General features: G+C 39.2%; 3 protein-coding genes across 9 annotated transcripts; 2 read left to right on the top strand and 1 right to left on the bottom strand.

Moving 5' to 3' along the window:
* The first annotated feature begins 1,139 nt into the window (after positions 1-1,139).
* Positions 1,140-6,692, top strand: LOC112288943 (uncharacterized). Of its 5 annotated transcripts, none has more exons than XM_090254344.1 (4): positions 1,140-1,471; positions 2,928-4,606; positions 4,949-5,018; positions 5,181-6,692. In XM_090254344.1, exons 2-4 carry the CDS (start codon positions 2,972-2,974, stop codon positions 6,422-6,424), a joined length of 2,949 nt encoding a protein of 982 aa, XP_090110470.1. In that variant the 5' UTR covers positions 1,140-1,471; positions 2,928-2,971; the 3' UTR covers positions 6,425-6,692. The 5 variants fall into 5 exon arrangements, with proteins under 5 accessions (XP_090110470.1, XP_024389485.1, XP_024389481.1 ...); XM_024533717.3 differs by having other exon boundaries at positions 1,146-1,471; positions 2,918-4,606; XM_024533713.3 differs by having other exon boundaries at positions 1,152-1,471; positions 2,918-4,606; positions 4,949-6,692.
* Positions 6,693-7,273: 581 nt separating this feature from the next.
* On the bottom strand, positions 7,274-9,351 carry LOC112288945 (uncharacterized). Of its 3 annotated transcripts, none has more exons than XM_024533721.2 (5): positions 9,214-9,351; positions 8,678-8,998; positions 8,350-8,512; positions 8,046-8,190; positions 7,274-7,947 (listed from the first exon to the last, which is right to left on the bottom strand). In XM_024533721.2, the coding sequence occupies exons 2-5, from the start codon at positions 8,973-8,975 to the stop codon at positions 7,534-7,536; spliced, it is 1,020 nt and encodes a 339-aa protein (XP_024389489.1). In that variant the 5' UTR covers positions 8,976-8,998; positions 9,214-9,351; the 3' UTR covers positions 7,274-7,533. The 3 variants fall into 3 exon arrangements, with proteins under 3 accessions (XP_024389489.1, XP_024389488.1, XP_024389487.1); XM_024533720.3 differs by having other exon boundaries at positions 9,218-9,351; XM_024533719.3 differs by having other exon boundaries at positions 8,678-8,964; positions 9,218-9,351.
* A 293-nt stretch (positions 9,352-9,644) lies between these two features.
* On the top strand, positions 9,645-13,772 carry LOC112288944 (uncharacterized). Its single transcript, XM_024533718.3, has 11 exons — positions 9,645-9,701; positions 10,125-10,651; positions 10,996-11,133; positions 11,262-11,447; positions 11,646-11,777; positions 11,893-12,011; positions 12,219-12,357; positions 12,570-12,699; positions 12,782-12,861; positions 12,984-13,118; positions 13,253-13,772. Exons 2-11 carry the CDS (start codon positions 10,202-10,204, stop codon positions 13,493-13,495), a joined length of 1,752 nt encoding a protein of 583 aa, XP_024389486.1. The 5' UTR covers positions 9,645-9,701; positions 10,125-10,201; the 3' UTR covers positions 13,496-13,772.
* Positions 13,773-17,857: the final 4,085 nt, after the last annotated feature.

Genomic DNA, 17,857 nt, shown 5'->3' with positions numbered 1-17,857 from the left:
TTTACTACAACAAATACATCAAATTTATTTAAAATCGAGATGTATATATATTAGTTCATTATAATGGTACGATTAGTATTATCTGTTACAAACCTAGTTCTAAAGTTGTTTTTGTCATTTTTATCATAATTTGGTATAACAATGTATGACATTCTTTTTACAAAAGTTATTCACAAAGATAAGTGAATTTTATATATGAACTTGCAATTAATAATATATTATTTGCTTTGTATGGCAAACAAAAAGAAGTTTGCTTTACTTCTTTTTTATAAATTTATTGATAAAAAATTGTTGTCACAAAATTCGTACCATGCCTTTAATTATAATTATTTCATGTACAATTTATTTATTTAGTTAAGCAAATGTAGTTTCGTTTAGAATTCAAGTGTCGTGAAAGATGAATTTGAGACCTTTTTAGACATTACAAGTTATGATTAAATACATCAAGGTAAAAAAGTAGCATGATTTTGATGTTTAAAATTCACAATTTGTATTCTATTTTTATTTAAAATATAACAGAATATAAAAATCATACACTCAAGTATATTATGACAAAACAAGTATTTGTTTCAATACTACTTTTGATAAACTTCATTCACACCTTCAAACTTCTAAACAGTGGAGAATTTCACTGGTCAATCATCCACGCATTCAGTAACGGCTTAAAATAACACAATACCTTTACATACACATAATTAAAGAGTCACTGATTAGTGGATTTCATACGAAGCATTGTTACTTTTAAACCGCAGTAGAAGCTGCACTGATTGGTCCAAAAATAGACGGATGACAATATAATCATCCACGAAACTGGATGAAGTACACGGACTCATGTAAACATATTATTAATCTGGATGAATAAGGGGTGGGGGAGCCGACGGTTTGGACGGGTCGGGTCGGGTCTTTGGAGTGGGAAGGGGCTTGCGACATGCATTTGAACCGGCCCCCGGCTTTGAACGAAGTGCCGCGGAATACAGCGAGGGCGACCAGCCAGTTCTTGAGGCACACCCGGCCGGAATCAGGGCCAGGGTTAGGGAGGGGGGGTCGTTTTCGCCGGGTCCCCCCGTCCCGTCCCGTCCCGTCCCTCCTCCCGGGTTGTGTCTGTGTGCGTCTGTGGCTGCGTCTTGTAATCCGAGCATTACAGGGGTTGTCTAGGCGATGGTGATGCTCGCGGAGGTTTTCATGTGCTCGGCTTGTTTCCTTACCACCTCGTATTCTTATTCCTCCCATAATTAGCCTGTGAATGGTGCATTTCGGGAACCAAAAGAAGTCTGCCATTAAATTTTGGAGGGAGTTGTGGGAGGTGGAGTGGGGGGAAATAGCGAGGGAGAGAGAGAGAGTGAGAGAGGGGAAAGAGTGTATACGATGGTGTGGCTGAGTGATCCGTCTGTACGATGAGGACTTCTCGTTGATTACGCGGGAGTGGACTTAAGCGGTCACGAATGTGAAAGACTATGCGGCTCTTAATCAGGTTATTTGCAAGTGTTTGAGTTGTCTTTTTTTTTTTTTTTTTTTTTTTTTTTTTTTCTGTTTCCAGGGTTTGTATTGCTGGTGAGGAATTGGTATACTGCCATAGCTTCTCTCAGGCGAATTGGTGTTTTAGTGAGACGGACATTATTTTTGTTTTTTGATTGCTAGATTGTGGATAGGAGAGAGGATTAGCGCGATCGACGACGTTGCTTGGTTTTTATTTATCCGTTCATTTATTCTTATCTATGTCCTGGGCGATAGGGGGAGAGTGCGGTTTAGAAACCCAGGATCTCAAGAACGGCGTTACGATCAGGGTAGGGGAGTATTAAGAGGGATCTTTTGCAATTGATTATTTTGGCAAGGGATCTTAAAAGAATATAAGCTTGCATCTAATCATGCATCGTTGGTAATCAGACATAGCACGAAACAGCATTACAAATAATGATTCATTGTTCCTTCGAACCTGATGTGAAAGTTTTGTTAAGGCTATGTGCTTTCTCAAGCCTTAAGAAACGTTTTGCCTAATCGGAGAAATAGCATACCTTGCATAGCTAGATAGGTTTTAGGACTATGGCGCGCTTTTAGCGGTGTTCATATTAAGCTAGGGCGGGAATATGCTTGATGGAGGGGCGGAGATGGGGGTGGTATATTGCATTCCCTTGAGCGGACTCGCATAATCAAAGTACTTCCATGACATTTACTTACCCATCTAATTTTTAAAAGCAGACACTTGATGCTGAGCTTCTGTTAGGTCTCACTCATCGTAGTTGCATTCGTGGCCGAGGTTACAAATATCATTGAGAAACCTTACTCGCAAGTGATAATTATTCAATTTCCCCTACGGTGCAATTGGCATTTCGGAGGGTACGTCAATTCATGTCTTCTTTCAAAGTCTATCTCTGGTTTTCTGAAATCTTGGATGGGCTTGCACAACCCGGTTCCGCGGGGTAGGGTTTTTATAGTTTGTCTTGATCCTTTCTTGGTGCCCTGGCTATTGCTTGTTTTCTTGTAAATTTGAAGATCATTCAGTTATGGAACGGCTAGATCCGAAAATTGATGTCCACCATTGCTCAATTTTCTGGATGGGTGCAGTATTGCTATGAAACTTGTCGGAGGCATTGTGCTTTAACTTATAGTGCACCGTGACTGGCCTTCAATGCATTTTTATCTGGTCAATAGAGCGTCATGTGGATCAACTGTCATAGGCGTTAACTCTTGTGCTTCGACGAACGTTCAAAACACATGAACTTCAAGCCAATTTAAGTCCTTCGGTGTTATAAGTGCAGATTGACTTCGTTACTTGGTGGAAGGGGGTGTATAGTAACATATACCATGCACTCGGTTATGCAATAATGAGGGGGTCGTGTGTGGTGGATAAGTGATCTCTAGAAGAGACTGATAACAAATATTACGTGTGGTTGCTTTAACAAGAGAATTTGGATCTTAGGTGAGAACAGTGGTGAAAAGAGCGTGGTTTGCTAAATATCTGGGTGGAGGTGAGATGGCTGCGAAATTGGAAGAAGCTCTATTGAGCATCAGTCTGGTATGGGACCTTTCCACTCCGGCCAAGGAAATTGTTGAGAAGGTTCGTGAGCAGGATTTAAGTTTAATACAAGCTCTTGAAGGGAAATGCAAGGATCAGATACTTCCGCTTGCATGTAAGCTGGCCCGGGGCCTGAAAATCCCGGCGGTAGTAGCTTTACTACTAAATGGGAGAAGTACGATACTCAATTCGGTGTTGAAAAAGGAAACCTCCGGAATTAATGCTCCTATAAAGAAATCTGAAGGTGGTACGGGCTTGACGGGCAAAAAGGTAGACAATGTGGTTAATGTACTTTATAAACAAGGTGAACCTGGCCCGAATCTTTTGGCTAGAAAGGTAGACGCTTCAGTAGTCAATTCCTTTGGTAGAAAGGTAGACGGATTTGACGATTCTCCTGAAGGGACCATTGTGGATTTGGTGTTAGGAATGGCATTAGCACACACTAACTCATGCATTTTGAATAAGCCGGGCGCCAAGTGTAAATCTCTTGTAAAGGACGAGTCTGGCGATTCATGGCAGGGTGAAGGCAGCAGTCTTCACAGTTTAGGCTCAAGTGGTTCTTATGCGAGCCTTGGATATGACAACTTTAAGCGGTTGAAAGACTGGGAAAGTGGAAGTTCAGAAAGTAGCCAGTTGAAAGATTTTAGCAAATGGGATGAGAGTTTTCAAACCCTTAAACCTACGCTAGACTCAAGTGAATGGGAGGAAGTTACCTCCAAGTCACGAAAGAAATCAATCATAGCGCCAGTAGTGGTGACTAGGGATGTTGGCGACAACAAGTTTAGGAAGACGTCGAGCGGGGGAAACGAGGTTGAGAAGTCAGCAACTTCTAGCCCTTCAAATATTGTCACATTACCGGCCGGACATGATGGGGAATATAACTGTGAGATAGCACGGAAACTTTTGGAGTGCCTACTACTTTTTAGCCCAAGACTGTCAGGTCATGCACAGAGTCCGCATCTCTCTCCTCTCTTACGAGCTGCTCAAGCAAATGATGAAGCCCTTGTCTGTCTTTTATTAGATGCATCTGCACCAGTTAATGATAAAGATCTAGATGGTAACACTGCCCTCCACTGGGCTCTTCGTCAAGCCACTCCTGTAAACAGACGGACTGTAAATAGTCATGTAGTGAGGCGATTGCTCAAGGCTGGTGCAAATGTCAAGGCTGGCAACAAATTGGGGGCAACTCCAGTACATACAGCAGCGGGTCATGGACATTTTGAGGCTCTCTCAGATATACTGGACAAGGATTCAAGTGGAGTCAATGTTATGGCGGCCACAAAGGAAACTCCTCTTCATTATGCCGTTAAGAACAACCATATTGCTTGTACATTCCTGCTGCTCAAGAATGGAGCCAACCGCAATGTTGCTAGTTTGCGTAACCAGAAACCGATACATCTGGCACCGTCAATGGAAATGAAAGCTCTTCTATTGCAAGATGACAAGGTTTTGAAAGAGAACACCTGGGAGAGTTTCAAGCCTATACTTGTGAATGCAGGTTCCTTAAATTATCCTCAATATTCTTTGGCTATACAATCACAAACGCAGTTCTCATCCATTGCAGACACCTTTGGCTTTCATCAATCTACTCAGGTTTGATATTCTTAACCATCTTTTTCTATTCCTGTGCTGGTCACAATCTGTGATTCTTGAACATATGGTTTAGCACCTATCATAACATTCTTTATTGAGAATTGAATAGTATATGCCCTAAAATTAAACGTTCACGGATCGTGCTAATCTGCCTCTTCGGCTCCCATTTATTCTTTTGAGATTTAATGGTAATTGGTAACCACATGTAAGTTGCTCGTATACTCCACGGTTAGAATCGCTGTAAATATTGTTTTTGAAATTTGAACTCGAGTTTGAAATATTCTTATCACTTTTTCAACTTTCACCTTTATGTTTTCAAGTGCATTTTTCGCTCTACTGCAGGATGGCAGTACCGTCGATTGGTTATCTGCTCAAACACTAGCCATTAACAGTCGGGACCTCAACCTTGGAGGTGAGATGGGCATGTTAGGCGGGAAAGAGTTGGTTAACTTGCCTCAGTATAAAACTATGATGTGTCGTTTCTTCTCATCCAGCGAGGGTTGTTTGTGGGGAAACAAATGTCATTTTTCTCACTCTGAAGAACTGACTGGTTCTGAAAGAACTGATGGAATAGATTCGCGGACTGGAGGAAGTCAGAGCGATGACGGGAGTGATCAATCGATTAAGAATTTCAAGACGAAGCTTTGCACTCATCATGAGAAAACAGGAAAGTGTCCTCATGGAGCTAAATGCACATTCGCTCATGGTTTAATAGAAGTTCGAGGAGCTCTTTCATCAGCTGCCATATCTATCCGACCCCCTACTGGAATCGACACACGACCACCTAGTGCTAATTCCATGGGGTCAAGTATAGGCAGTGATAAAGGTGATGAGTACATTAGTGCCCGAAAGATCTTCGTAGGTGGTCTGCCGCACTTTATTCAGTCGGAAGATCTGTGGGAATTTTTTGAAGCAGAATTCGGAAAGGTAGTGGATGCAGTAGTTATTTGTGCTGTAGATGTAGACGGGAAGGTGCGCTCGCGAGGATTTGGTTTTGTCGTCTTTTATGATCCAAGACATGCCAATGCTGCAGTTAAACGACATCACCTACCATTTCGTGGAAAAAAGGTCGAGGTAAAACGAGCTATGGCTCGCGTGGATTATGGTGAGGAACCTATCAAGTTAAATTCGCCGACATGTCCCTCGGCGAGTTCGTCCTCCATTCCAGCTAAATCCGTTTCTAATTCGCCAACATTTGGTCCCTCTAGCCCCGTACTTCCTAGGTCTAAGGAATTGTCATCTGTTCCTTCAGTAGTTCCCCAGCAGGCTTGGTCGTTACCACCTTTGGCCGTAGAGTCGCTCAGAAAGCCCTCTCCCGAGAGTAACGAACCCTCACCAAATAACAGTATACCGTCACCTGAGATGAATAAGCACGTAGTTTCTCAATACAGTGCCCCTTCTCTTTCTCATCTTACTTTGGGCCATAGTGGCAATTCTCATCTGCAGAACAGTTTGAACCAAATTTACAACTTTGGCCCTCTGTTTCCCCAGACCAGTAGTTACTCTCCAGATCCGGGGTTGGACAGAAACTCTTACTTATTAGATTCTGGTACAGGTTCTTTCTCTCCGTCTCCTTCATATGGTTTTACCTCTCCGTCTAGTGCTTCTAAACGTCACTATGCCTCCATAAATGGCTCTCCTGTTCCATACTCTAATGGTACGTCTTCTATAAAACATGATACATATCACCCGTCACAATCCTTCTTTAGTAGCATTCCTGGTCCCTCGCTGTATTCCTACGCATCTGACCCCGTGGCACCAGCTGATGAGGAGGAGTTTACTGAGCTTCTTGCTATGCTCCAAGGAGAAAGAGCTTAGCCATTGTCTTGTAGTGGTTGCGGCAATCACATCGGGATTTGCTCTCTGGTCTTAATACATGGTTGGCACCCGAGTTTTAGTGGTGAGGTTAGAAGACCTTGGTTACTTGTATAGACATAATGTGCCTGGTGTACATGTTTCTGGACACAGGGCTCTCTTGGATCAGTGCGTGACTGTCAGGTATTAGCTGGTGGCAGTAACTCTGCAAACCTCAGAACATTCAAAGACTACACTATTATTTATTTGAGGGTTGCATTGTTAATTGTTATGGCTTTCGTGAGATTTATGAATTTATCTGCTTCAATGATGTTTGGTTTCTTTTCTTTGAAGGACAAAACTGTGGGATTTAGTGGTAATGTATTTAATCGAATTTCAAAGGTTGAGTACGTCGTAGGATTAAATTAAAGGTCTTCATTCTCTATTGTATGACTTTTTAGTAATGCACCTGAAAGAATGTGTGATTGGTACCAGCTCTGAATCCTTCCACAGATTACCACAACTGCTGAGCAGGCTACTTGGTATGATACTTGTGACTGACGTAGGTATATTAATGTATTAAGGCTTTTGGCAAAATCAAAATGTTGGTGCTCTATCCTCCAGTTGGTACTGTAAATAGGAAACCAACTTGCAAAGACAACGTTTCTCAAGGGCAATCAGAAGACGGTGCTGGACATTCCTCTGAAGTTGCGCTGTAGCAAGCACTATACAATCAATCAAATAACTGGGAACCGCCTTTTCGAGAGCATAACTAAGAACAACATTTAAAGATTAGTTTGTTCGTTACATTCTTCGATGTAAAGCCTTCTGCTAATTCACAGAACAGAACTGAAACACAGTTCGGAACATATCTTAGTGTTAAAAAACACAAACCCTTTTGAGATTTGGACACGATCAACTCGTGAAATTTTGTACAGCCGATGTAACGCTATCTACCTGCTGGGAAATCCAATCCGCGACGCAAACACACTCTGTGTGATACTACAAAGTTATAGTTGTATACATGACTGTCAACCAACTGGTTACATAATACAAGGCCGAATTCCTTTCAAGAGCTGACAATTTACAAAATTACAGATGTAAAATGGCACTCATCTCCGGAAGTTAATCCATCAGGAATTATATACAGTATAGCTAAGCAAAACATCATCGCTATATCCCCACAGTGGCTCACGACCTGACTCCAGTTGCCAAGCCAAGTTCGGCATGGATTTGCTGGAGAGGGTGTCGGTGGCCGACTTAACTTGTAGGCCTGGTCGATTGAGAGCATCAGAGGGCTTCTTGGCCGGGTCACTACCTTTGATCAACGCGCTCACAGCTTCCTCTGCTACTTTTTTGTTAATAAAAAGAGGGGCTCGGCACCTCAAGGCAAGCGCAATGGCATCAGACGGACGCATGTCCACACTTCGGAGGCGGTCACTACCAGACGCCGAGGCTGCTGCCTCTCCCAAGCTTTTCCCCAGAGACAGCACTAGCCTACAATAGAATACGTCACTCTCCTTGGTGGTGATGGTGACATGATCAACCTGGAACAAGCATGGTGCCACACATCAACCGCATTATGTTGAAAATTTTGTGGCTGGGCAAGCAAGATTTTACGTCGTTTGGTAAACTGGAGCTGTACCTTCCAGCCAACAGCAGCAAGGGAAGAGCTCCAAGCTTCATGTGTCGCTGGTCTGCGACTTCGCCTTTCCTGGGCTGCTGTTAATATAGCCATGGCCTCTGCAGCCCCAATCACCAATTGAAGGGGAAGATCAAACCCATCCACCCTGCGTTTGACTACAACTTTACTTTGGTGATAAAATATACTGTTCCACATTCCTGCAGGTAGGGAGGGATTTCATGTAATTGCAAAACTCCTAAATTAATGTGACAATTATGGTACCAAAGATCGAAAATTGGAAGGAGATGAGATAAAGGATCCTAACCCTAGAAAGAGGACTGCGCCATCGCCGGCTTGTGCTAGAGCCACAACTTTGCCAACTGCGTATTCATCTTCCTTGCTACCGAGCCCATCGAATCCAAACGTATCAATTTCGGCAGACTCCTGAGTCTCAGAAGGAGAGCTGCTCTCAATGTCTTGTGTCTCACCTGGCATGATTTTCCAGTATATTCTAGTGAGTTATTTGTCATGTCAGCAGACCATCAATTCTACGTTTAGTCATCATGCAGCAGATCTGATCGAGAGTTTGAAACAACAAAAACGAGAGAAAACCCGTCAATAGACTAGTGCAAGGGCCACACATACCCACCTACCTGCAAGTGCAACATCGTCCTTTGTGAGACGCAAGGGTGAGATTAAAATGCTGCCAAGCAGCATCTGCCGTCTGTTCAAAGCCCAGCCTATTTCCCTCTTCGGGTATGCGGACCTCCTTCCCCATTCGCAATAGTCGCTGAACAATCCAACCACTGTTCCATACCCTCTCACTTTACCTGGTGAAAATACACCCCCGAACCTTGCCGGGGAAGAAGAAGGCACCTGCATCTCTGGCTTTAACACGCCAAGGCAGGTGCTCGGTGCATGACAAGAACATGCTGCAAACCTGCATCCCATTCCCTACTGTGAAACAATCAACCCTGCGCATCCTCCATACAATCCCCCTCAATTCTCATCAATTTCTACACCATCATCTGTATATTGAATTTAACAGCTGTAATAATACAAAATTGCACAAGTGATCTTATCATTCCGGAATAGAAGGTGCACAAACCCAATTGCAAAAATTGGTTAAGAGAAAGGAGAACGCAAAGGGACAGGGGAGAGAGAGAGAGAGAAGCACATAAGAGCTCACGTACAAAGTTGTCGTCATGATGTACGCGCCTTCACCCGAGCGCTGCGAAGATAAAACTAGATAGAGCGGTGAAATGGGTTATTGCCACCACAATGCGACTCCGCGGAACAGCCTACTAGAGCAGATTCTGCACAGATCGCTGGATAAAGTGAACCATCAACTCGTCTTGAAGGGTCGAAGACCGCGATTGCCCTGGAAACTGAAAGTTGGAAGGAAATCGACGTCTGCAGATGGTGCCATGTTGGCGAATGGCACCTGAAGCTACGAATAGTGGCCCGCCACGTCGATCGAAGTGCGTAAGAGGATCTTTTTCGTCGAACCCGTGTTTTCCTTGTGCTCCGTGCAGATTGTAGACCTTCTTCGCCCATCTCGTCCACTTTCTGTAATAGGTTATTGCCGGCTGCGTCGCATTCCCTCTGTGATTCTTCTCTTTGTCCCGCCTTTGCTACTGCCTCCTCGTGGTAGTGTCATCGTTGACAACAACTCGGGTAAGTGTAGCTCTTTGACTCTGTCTCGACCCACTTCATGTAGATCGGAGTGTTTGAGGTTACCGTGTGGAGTTGGCCGGGGGAGGAGGCAGGTGTTGACCCATCGCATCCCGCTTGTTTTCCCTTTCATCTTTCTGAAATTTCCGAACAAATCGGAAGGCGGTGCTGATTCGGTTCAGCGCGTGAATTCGGTCTGCGCTAGAAGGATGGCCACCGCTGAGTGTATGTCTTGGGTGGTAGTGTGTAGCGGGTGAGGAAGGAGTAGGAGTCGAACGGTAGGTTATGGATCTGTGTCAGAAGTAACCGTGTGTTTTTTTTTCCACATTTTTTTTGTCCCTCCCCGAGAGAATCGATATCTATTTGTTAATCCAGTGGACTGCGGAGTCTGATTGATATGTCGTAAGACTGTCCGTGGCGGTGCAGGTGCATAACCTTGAGGTCCAGCGTATCATTTGGGTTTTGGTTTTGGGTTGGGGGTTTGCGGGATCTGTGCGACGGCGATGGCGATTGAGGGTCTGGATGCTGAAACCAGCCATGGTAGTGGAAATGCCAACGCAAACGGCGGGGGCTACGTAGACCACGGGTGGCAGAAGGTGACAAATCCGAAGAAGCAGAAGCGTCAGGAGATTGCCAAAGCCAAGGGCGGGAAGGATGGAGAGAAGGGTGCTTCCAAGGTGTCGTCTGATTCGAAGCTGTTCCAAGCCCTTGAGATGGAAGCAAAAGATCGGCGGGCCAGACTCGATGCCAGGTTAGCTGCGCCTCTAACATCTGGCTTTGATGATGAGGACGAGAGCGACGATGGGGAGGCTCCTAAAGCTGAGAGTTCAGCTCAGGAGGCAGATGCAAAGAAACCCAAGGTTAAGAAGCCTAAAAAGCCGAAAGTGTCAGTTTCCGAGGCCGCAGCCGCCATCGATCCCTCGGATTTGGCCACCTTCCTGTCCGATATCTCGGTGCGCTTCTCTTTCCATGTCTTTACGCCAACTTGCACATGTTCTAGGGTTTAACATCTGCTTTGCAATTTCGCATAGCCACCTGAAACGTGGTTGATTTTGGAAAGGTTGATACGAATATTGGATAAGTGCGGATCAATCTGGAGTGGGTTTGCACTTCAGTGTTTTCCGTATCTCACAGTTGGATATTATTTTTTCACAGATTTGGGTTTGACGTGCATTGTACCGGCTTTGGCTTCTGTAGTCCGTTCTTAATGCACAGCAAGTATGATAAAGAAAGTTTCGGTCGACTTTTTTGTATACTTGGTTGACCCTTTGGCGTTCCGTCTGTTGTGTTTGTTTAGGAGTCTTTTGCAACCCTTCCTGATGTACAGCTCCTCCGCTGTGCTGACTATTTTGGTCGCGCTTTTTCGGCTGTGAGCACTGCCCAATTCGGATGGAATAAAATTCTTCGTGAAACTCCCCTGATCAAATCAATTGAGGTATTGTGCACATCCTCTGCAGTGGGATTAATTTTAAGTCGCCTTTTCATTTAGAATTAGTGACGACGGTGTTTTTAGTGGAAGTAGGGCTGATTGCATTTTACTGATAGTTAGCGTGTATTACGCAGATTCCTCTCTGCTACATCCCTGAGACCGTGAACAAAATGTTGGCAGACTGGTTGTCCCAAAGGCCTGCAGGCGCATTATCTGATTTTATGATCTGGATCTTGAAAGAGATTCTCGAAGATGCACATGCACACTCGGGTTCTCACAAGAGCTCTAAGGTTTCTGCAACTCCGTCACAGAAAACCAAGGTAATCGAAGTATTTAGCGTAGCAATAATTTTGAACATTTTGGGTTGCGGGGTAAATGCAACATTCAGTTCATATGAATTACTATTGCAAGAAGATCATTTTAGGGTATAGGGTATAGGGTTTTGCAACGTTCGTTGTGTAGCGATTGGGAAATACACCGTTTTCAGTTCACGAGCTTTTGTTTTTGGAATAACACAGGTTGGTATCCTAATTCTACTTGCCATAATTTTGAGAAGAAGGCCTGACATTTTACAACAGCAAGCTCAAACAGTGCGTAATCAATTTCAAGCTCCGGATCACTTGCCCACACTGGTGTGGGCTTATTCTCAGGTAGGACATCAACTCGTGTGACCCCGATTGATAGTTTTGAACCCCACTCTGATTAAAATAAAACTCGGAGGGCTTTGTGCCAATCGTTCACATTTTGGCCTGGTGTGTTTGATAGGCTGCCCAAGGGGACCTGGTTATAGGAATGTCTTTGTGGGTGCACAATCTCTTGCCTCTCGCTGTTGGGAAGTCCAGTACGCCTGCTTTGCGAGACACTGTGCTGCAGTTTATTGAGAGGTAAGGATATTCTCACTCTTTAGTTGGCCCTGGTTGCGAATGATTCTTCTTTTTCTTTTCTAGGGTTTATGTTTCTCTGGTCTGTCTTTATGTTTCTTATCAGGTAATATGTGAATGTAGTCTGAGAGGCTGATTTTGAATGACACTTACAAATTCCAAACATAGAAAGTCTCATTTCGCGAATACTTGCTACGTTGGTGTGCGTAGTGTGTTGTTCGCCAACCTTAAGAAGGCTCGTCCTGTGCTTCTTAATGGAGTTTCGAGGAAAGGCGAACGATTAGTTCCAGCTGCTTCTCTTGATTCTGTGATGCGGGCTTCTTTTCCCGCTGAGTCTGCTCGGACTAAGGTACAGTTTGCATTTAGCGTCGAAATTTTTAGTGTTTTAATCAGCCTATAAAATCGCTGCCTTGTTTGGAATGCAATCGCTTTGCACCACACTGCTTCTATGTAGCTATATCTATGTTTTCATTTTCGTTCACGCTTTTTAGTATATTTCGAGTTCATGTTTTCTGTAAGTTTTTCCATCATTCTCTGACGGTGCATTTATATCTGATGCAGGCTGCAGATAGGTTTCAAACTGTGTACCCAATTATTAAGGAGCTTGCATTAGCAGGTTTACAAAACAGCAAAACTACTCGACCTGTGGCTCAGCAGCTCCTTCCTCTTAGTGTCGCTGCTCTATCACAAGGTAGAAGATCTTCCTGCTTCTATGATATGTTGCCTCCTGAATGTAAATTATAAGGATCATTCACATCTTTATTTGTACGCAGATGTGGAGTCCCTTTCACAGGAGGCATGCAGTAACTTCATCTGGTGCTTGTCTCAGAACAGTGATTGTTATCAACAATGGGTACGCACCTGTTAATCCTTCAGTTCTGTAAACAGATGTTTTCAGAGGAATTATTGCAGTTCCTTGACACAATCAACGCTTGCGACAGGAATGATGACACGGCATCTTTTCAATTTTTGCAGGAAAAGCTGCATCTGGATAATTTGAAAGCAAGTAACTACGTGCTGAGTTTCATTAGGCAGGAGTTTAAGGAGGTTTCACATCGGCTTGCTCCATTCACTCAGTTAAAGAAGACTGTTCAGGCTTTTAGGGTTAAGGTAAGTACCTTGTTGTATAAATGATTGGAGTCGGGGTGGTTTTATTATATCTATCAAGAACGTGAATTTTCATTTCATTTCTTTCGAGGTCCTTTCCATGTACAGCATCTAATGTTTAATCTCTGCATGAACAGCACAAAACTATTTTGGCGAACCCTCAAAAGAACCACGATTTGGAGGTTCAGGTGAAGATTGCAGATGGCCACTGCAAAGCTATTTTGGGCAAGCTGTCATCCTTCCCCTCTTGTGCAAGTGCTACATTGACGTTGGCAGCTGGTGCCGCCATGGCTTACGGTTTTTATCTCCTCAGCCCCGACGTGAACCCATGGAAGTGGGACGGATGGCTACTCCTTAGCAAGACTCACTCTCTATTTTGATTTCTTAGCTTTTAGTTGCAAGGCTTTTTAGTTTCAGTTAAGATTGAAGAACTAGCAATGGTCTTCAAGGAACCCTCAGGAGCGCATTAGACAAAACTGTGTTTGTTGAAATTTGAACACATTAATTTACAGTGTCTTCAGGATAATGAAGTAACTAGCTTTGGTGTATACTAAATGCACGGAATGTGCTTTTCCTTCTCAGGAAGTCTTTGTAAGTGCCCGATTGCCAGTTCAATGGATAGATCTCAATGTAAAATTTGTAGATCTCATACAGCCTTTTCTGCCTTCTTACATTCGATGTGTGGATTTATAGATTATGAAACCGATGAATTTGAATCAGCTTTGCCAGCATTAGGTGTGATCGTTTATGCTCCGGGTGTATATATTTCTAGCTTAAGCCCTACACAACCACATCTTGAACTATGCTGAAATGCCATTTCTTTTCAAACACTTGAGCATTGTCAAAATGCTATTTCTTCTCAAACAAATAATTGGAGATCAATCATTGTAGTCAAATTTCTTTACAAAATATATGCAAAGACTTTATAAAATTTATACTAAACATTTTCTTTTCATTGCTTCCTAACTCAACACAATTTAAATTGTTTTTACATATATTGGAGGATGAGCAGTTAGTATAGCAATTGTAAGAAGCGAGGTGCACGTCTCATATGGAGTGTAGCACCTTAGATGAAGGTAGGAAGATTAGACCAAGGTCTTGTGATGTCTTTAGGATACTTATATGCATTAGTTGTGAGTTTTGGTGAAGCTCAAAATCTTGATCTCTTAAATAAATTATTCTTGTGGTAAAACATATTTACTTTATTTTTTATATTTTATTTCTTATCTTTAAACCTTCATAAGTTACTTATAGTAACTTGGATTTCAAACATTAGAACTAACAATTGAATTAATAGTCCAAATTAATTTGTTACTCAAAGTTTTGCTATTCTACTTGCCAAACCTTTTGTCGTTGAATTTTAAACTTTTATAAAGTAAAATATATGAAAACATATATGATAATCATAAATTTATAAAATAAAAAATAGAGAATGCCTATAATTTGCACTGATTTGAAATAAAATTGTACTTACTACACAATTTGATGTATTAGTTTTAATAAAAATGATTTAAATATATCAAAACATATAATAAGAATTCAAGTAAAAGTAGTTTTTAAACCTTAAAATGTTGATTTTACATCTTTTTTCTATTCCAAGTTTTTTATAAGTTAATTATTTAAGTATAACAGCAAATTAAGAAAAAATATTTATAGATATGTAATAATTAGTTATAAGTTCTTAAAAACATGAAATATCATATACAATTCTTGGAACTATCTAATCTATAATAGTGTGTACTTTCTTAGAATCTATTTGTATACCATCATTTTAAATTATGTATTTCATATATTGATGAAATATACAATTTTTCATCTTAGTATAGTCTTGCATCTCTAAGTTTTTATAATATAAGGTAAACATGTTGTATATGTCTTTCTTCATTTTTAGAATAAATAAAAATATTATTTGCATAATAAACAATAAATTAATTTAAGAGATCACAAAATAAATCATCTATCAAAAGTTAGAAAGTAACAAGAGTATTAGTAAATGCAAAAGATATGACATTATATTTAAATTAACAAAATCTAATTTAGAACATAATATTATATCTATTCTCATTTTTTAATACATACAAGATTGTAAACTCCATATTAATCTATTTTAGTACAAATCTTAGCTTCATTTAGTTGGTCAAAATGTCTCTATATAAAAAATAAAAGTCAATAATTTTATATGATCAATTTCTCAAGTCCATATTAATCTACTTATATTTCCAAAAAATTATTTATCTTTCTTTATAAAGAAGATTAAAGCACCTATAGAAACATTTGGATGTCAAATAAAGTTCTTTGCAATATTCTTGTTAAAATAGTTTATTATACTAACTAGATTCTCTTGCAACAAGTTATAAATTGATTCATGCTAATTGGCTTGGTTAATAAGGCATTTTATCCAAATTAATAGGATTTGGATAATAAATTAATCCAAATTAGAAAGATTTGAGTAATAGATAATTTTGGATTAATTAGGTTTGGAAAATAAATGAACCTAAACTACTAGGATTTAAATAGTAGATAATTTGGATTTGAATAATAACTCACGACCAATCAAATATGCCTAATCCACTTGAAGAACCAAATCCTTGGATAAAAAAAAATAAGGTCAAAATAATTAAGTAGCCATCCAAGAAAAAAAATTAGCCATTGTGGTTAATTAGAAGTACTGTAAATATACAACAAACTTGAAAAAAAACCACTCTTGTCTTTGGTAATTTCTTAACTTAATAAAATATTATGTTTTATTTGAATTAATAATTTTAGATCCATTTTTTTTTTCTTTTTCTTATTCTTGTATTAATCAAAGTAAGTTTTGTCTTGTTCCAACTTGAAATGTAGTTTAAGAATTCTTTCAAATAAAGATATGTTCAATTTATTTATTTGACAGAAATCAATTGTGATGAAATTTTTCAAAATTAATTTAAGTCCAACTAACTTATAAAAAATTACAAAGTTATTCATGAATCTTAATTAAAACATTTGAAGGATTTTTATTTGTTAATCTTAAACTACTAGTATAAATTTCTTAGCATTAACAAATAAAGATTTGAATTGTTTAGATATAAACTATACTTATCAAGAGGACATTCTTATATATTTTTTTGATGGTTCAATAAAAAAATATATATAAAAAATTAAATTAAATTAAATCTTTAAATATTGAACTAAAAAAAATATTTAAAGCTCAATTCTAATACCTACTATTAATCCTTAAAAACACATCTAATGACTTATACAACAAATTTGAGCAGGAAATTAGTTCCTACAAATCAAAAAAATCGGGATTTAAGCATTACCAATATATATACACATAAATATATATATATATATATATATATATATAATGCTAATTCTTATCTCTATTTTAAGTAAAAAGATGTTTGATTTAAACTCATAGCTTTTGAAAGAAAAATGCTTGAATGGTTCATTTTGCAAAGAGGAATTGCAGTAGATAAGTAAAGAAGTTAAATAAACTTTAACATACATGATTGTTGCATTCTATGCATTCTTTGCTAGCAAAGAACTATTATATACAAAATTTAGAAATGCATACAAACAAAAGGAATCTAAAATTGTACCTTGTTTCTTCTAAACAACTTAGTTCTTAGATCCAAAATATTGGAAATTATAAAAAGATTCTTAAATAGCAACAAACAATTTTTGCATGTATATTTCTATTTAAAGTTTACTAACTTAACTCCATATTGCTTCTGATAGGATATTTATATTTATAGACTATTTGGCTTTTACAATATATATTTTGAAAAGTAACAAAGTAATGTCTATACTAAAAAAATGATGTGGACCAAGTTATTTAAATATAAGCTCATTTTATAAGGGATTGTATATTAAAAAAAAAAAAAAAAAAAAAAAAAAAAAAAAAAAAACAACCCAAGAATTGTGACATTCTTTAGACTATAGAACAAATTATGGATGATTTAAAATATGCTAGGTGTTAGAACTAACATAATAGTTAGATGGAATTCAAGAGTTCTATAATGTAACTTAATAATCTATGATAATGTAGTAGCATAGTCTAGATTGGATATTAACAACAATCTTAAGCTCTCATATGTGCCACTCACTGGAGGTATTAGAACACAAGTAGCTTTGTTTATATATCACAATAATTAATAAAAGCATTAGATTTATATGATTTATATAATATAAGAATTAAAGAATAAGAAAATGAAGCTCAAACTTAATTTGTAATATTTTATGGTTGTACAACCTCTGTAACCACAATCTAGTTTGCAACGAAATTAGTTGTTCAAATAAGAATAATATTTACTAAATAGAAAATGAAGTATCACTTTAAAAAGGAAAATTCAATGACAAGATTGTTATATTAGAAATATTTAAATATTATATCCAAACAAATTGAATTCATGTAATTGATTTGAATTAGACATGATATTTTTTATGTATATGTTGTACACATCAGAGTTCCAAATTTTGAAATTTATTGTCATAAAAGTTTTATTCATTGTTTGATATGTTTTACACAGAAACTTAGCATAAGTGCTACACATTTTATTTAAGTTCACTATTTCAAGTATTTAAATCCATCCCACTTCAATTTATTGGTGTTTTATCATGTAAGGTGCCTAAAGGCTTAGCATTCTTATCTTCTTGCATAGTACATTACAAATAATGAAAGTTCAAAGGCCACAATTTACCACAGTTGCAATACTTTCCCACTCATGTCTAACAGATAAATGAAGGCAACGATATGATGT

Source organism: Physcomitrium patens, chromosome 11, assembly GCF_059467195.1.
Source record: "Physcomitrium patens ecotype Gransden chromosome 11, ASM5946719v1, whole genome shotgun sequence".
NCBI classification, from domain to species: Eukaryota; Viridiplantae; Streptophyta; class Bryopsida; order Funariales; family Funariaceae; genus Physcomitrium; species Physcomitrium patens.
This window is presented reverse-complemented; position numbering and strand designations above follow the sequence as displayed.

Excerpts from the sequence above, each read along its gene's own strand:
- LOC112288945 (XM_024533719.3), bottom strand. Across the intron at positions 8,191-8,349 it reads GGCGCAGTCCTCTTTCTAGG|GGTGGATGGGTTTGATCTTC; the intron begins GTTAGGATCCTT and ends AGTCAAACGCAG. Across the intron at positions 7,948-8,045 it reads TTGCTGCTGTTGGCTGGAAG|GTTGATCATGTCACCATCAC; the intron begins GTACAGCTCCAG and ends TGCTTGTTCCAG.
- LOC112288943 (XM_024533713.3), top strand. The coding sequence starts at position 2,972 with ATGGCTGCGAAATTGGAAGAAGCTCTATTGAGCATCAGTCTGGTATGG. Across the intron at positions 4,607-4,948 it reads GCTTTCATCAATCTACTCAG|GATGGCAGTACCGTCGATTG; the intron begins GTTTGATATTCT and ends GCTCTACTGCAG.
- LOC112288944 (XM_024533718.3), top strand. The coding sequence starts at position 10,202 with ATGGCGATTGAGGGTCTGGATGCTGAAACCAGCCATGGTAGTGGAAAT. Across the intron at positions 12,012-12,218 it reads GTGCTGCAGTTTATTGAGAG|TGTGTTGTTCGCCAACCTTA; the intron begins GTAAGGATATTC and ends TGGTGTGCGTAG. Across the intron at positions 13,119-13,252 it reads TTCAGGCTTTTAGGGTTAAG|CACAAAACTATTTTGGCGAA; the intron begins GTAAGTACCTTG and ends CTGCATGAACAG.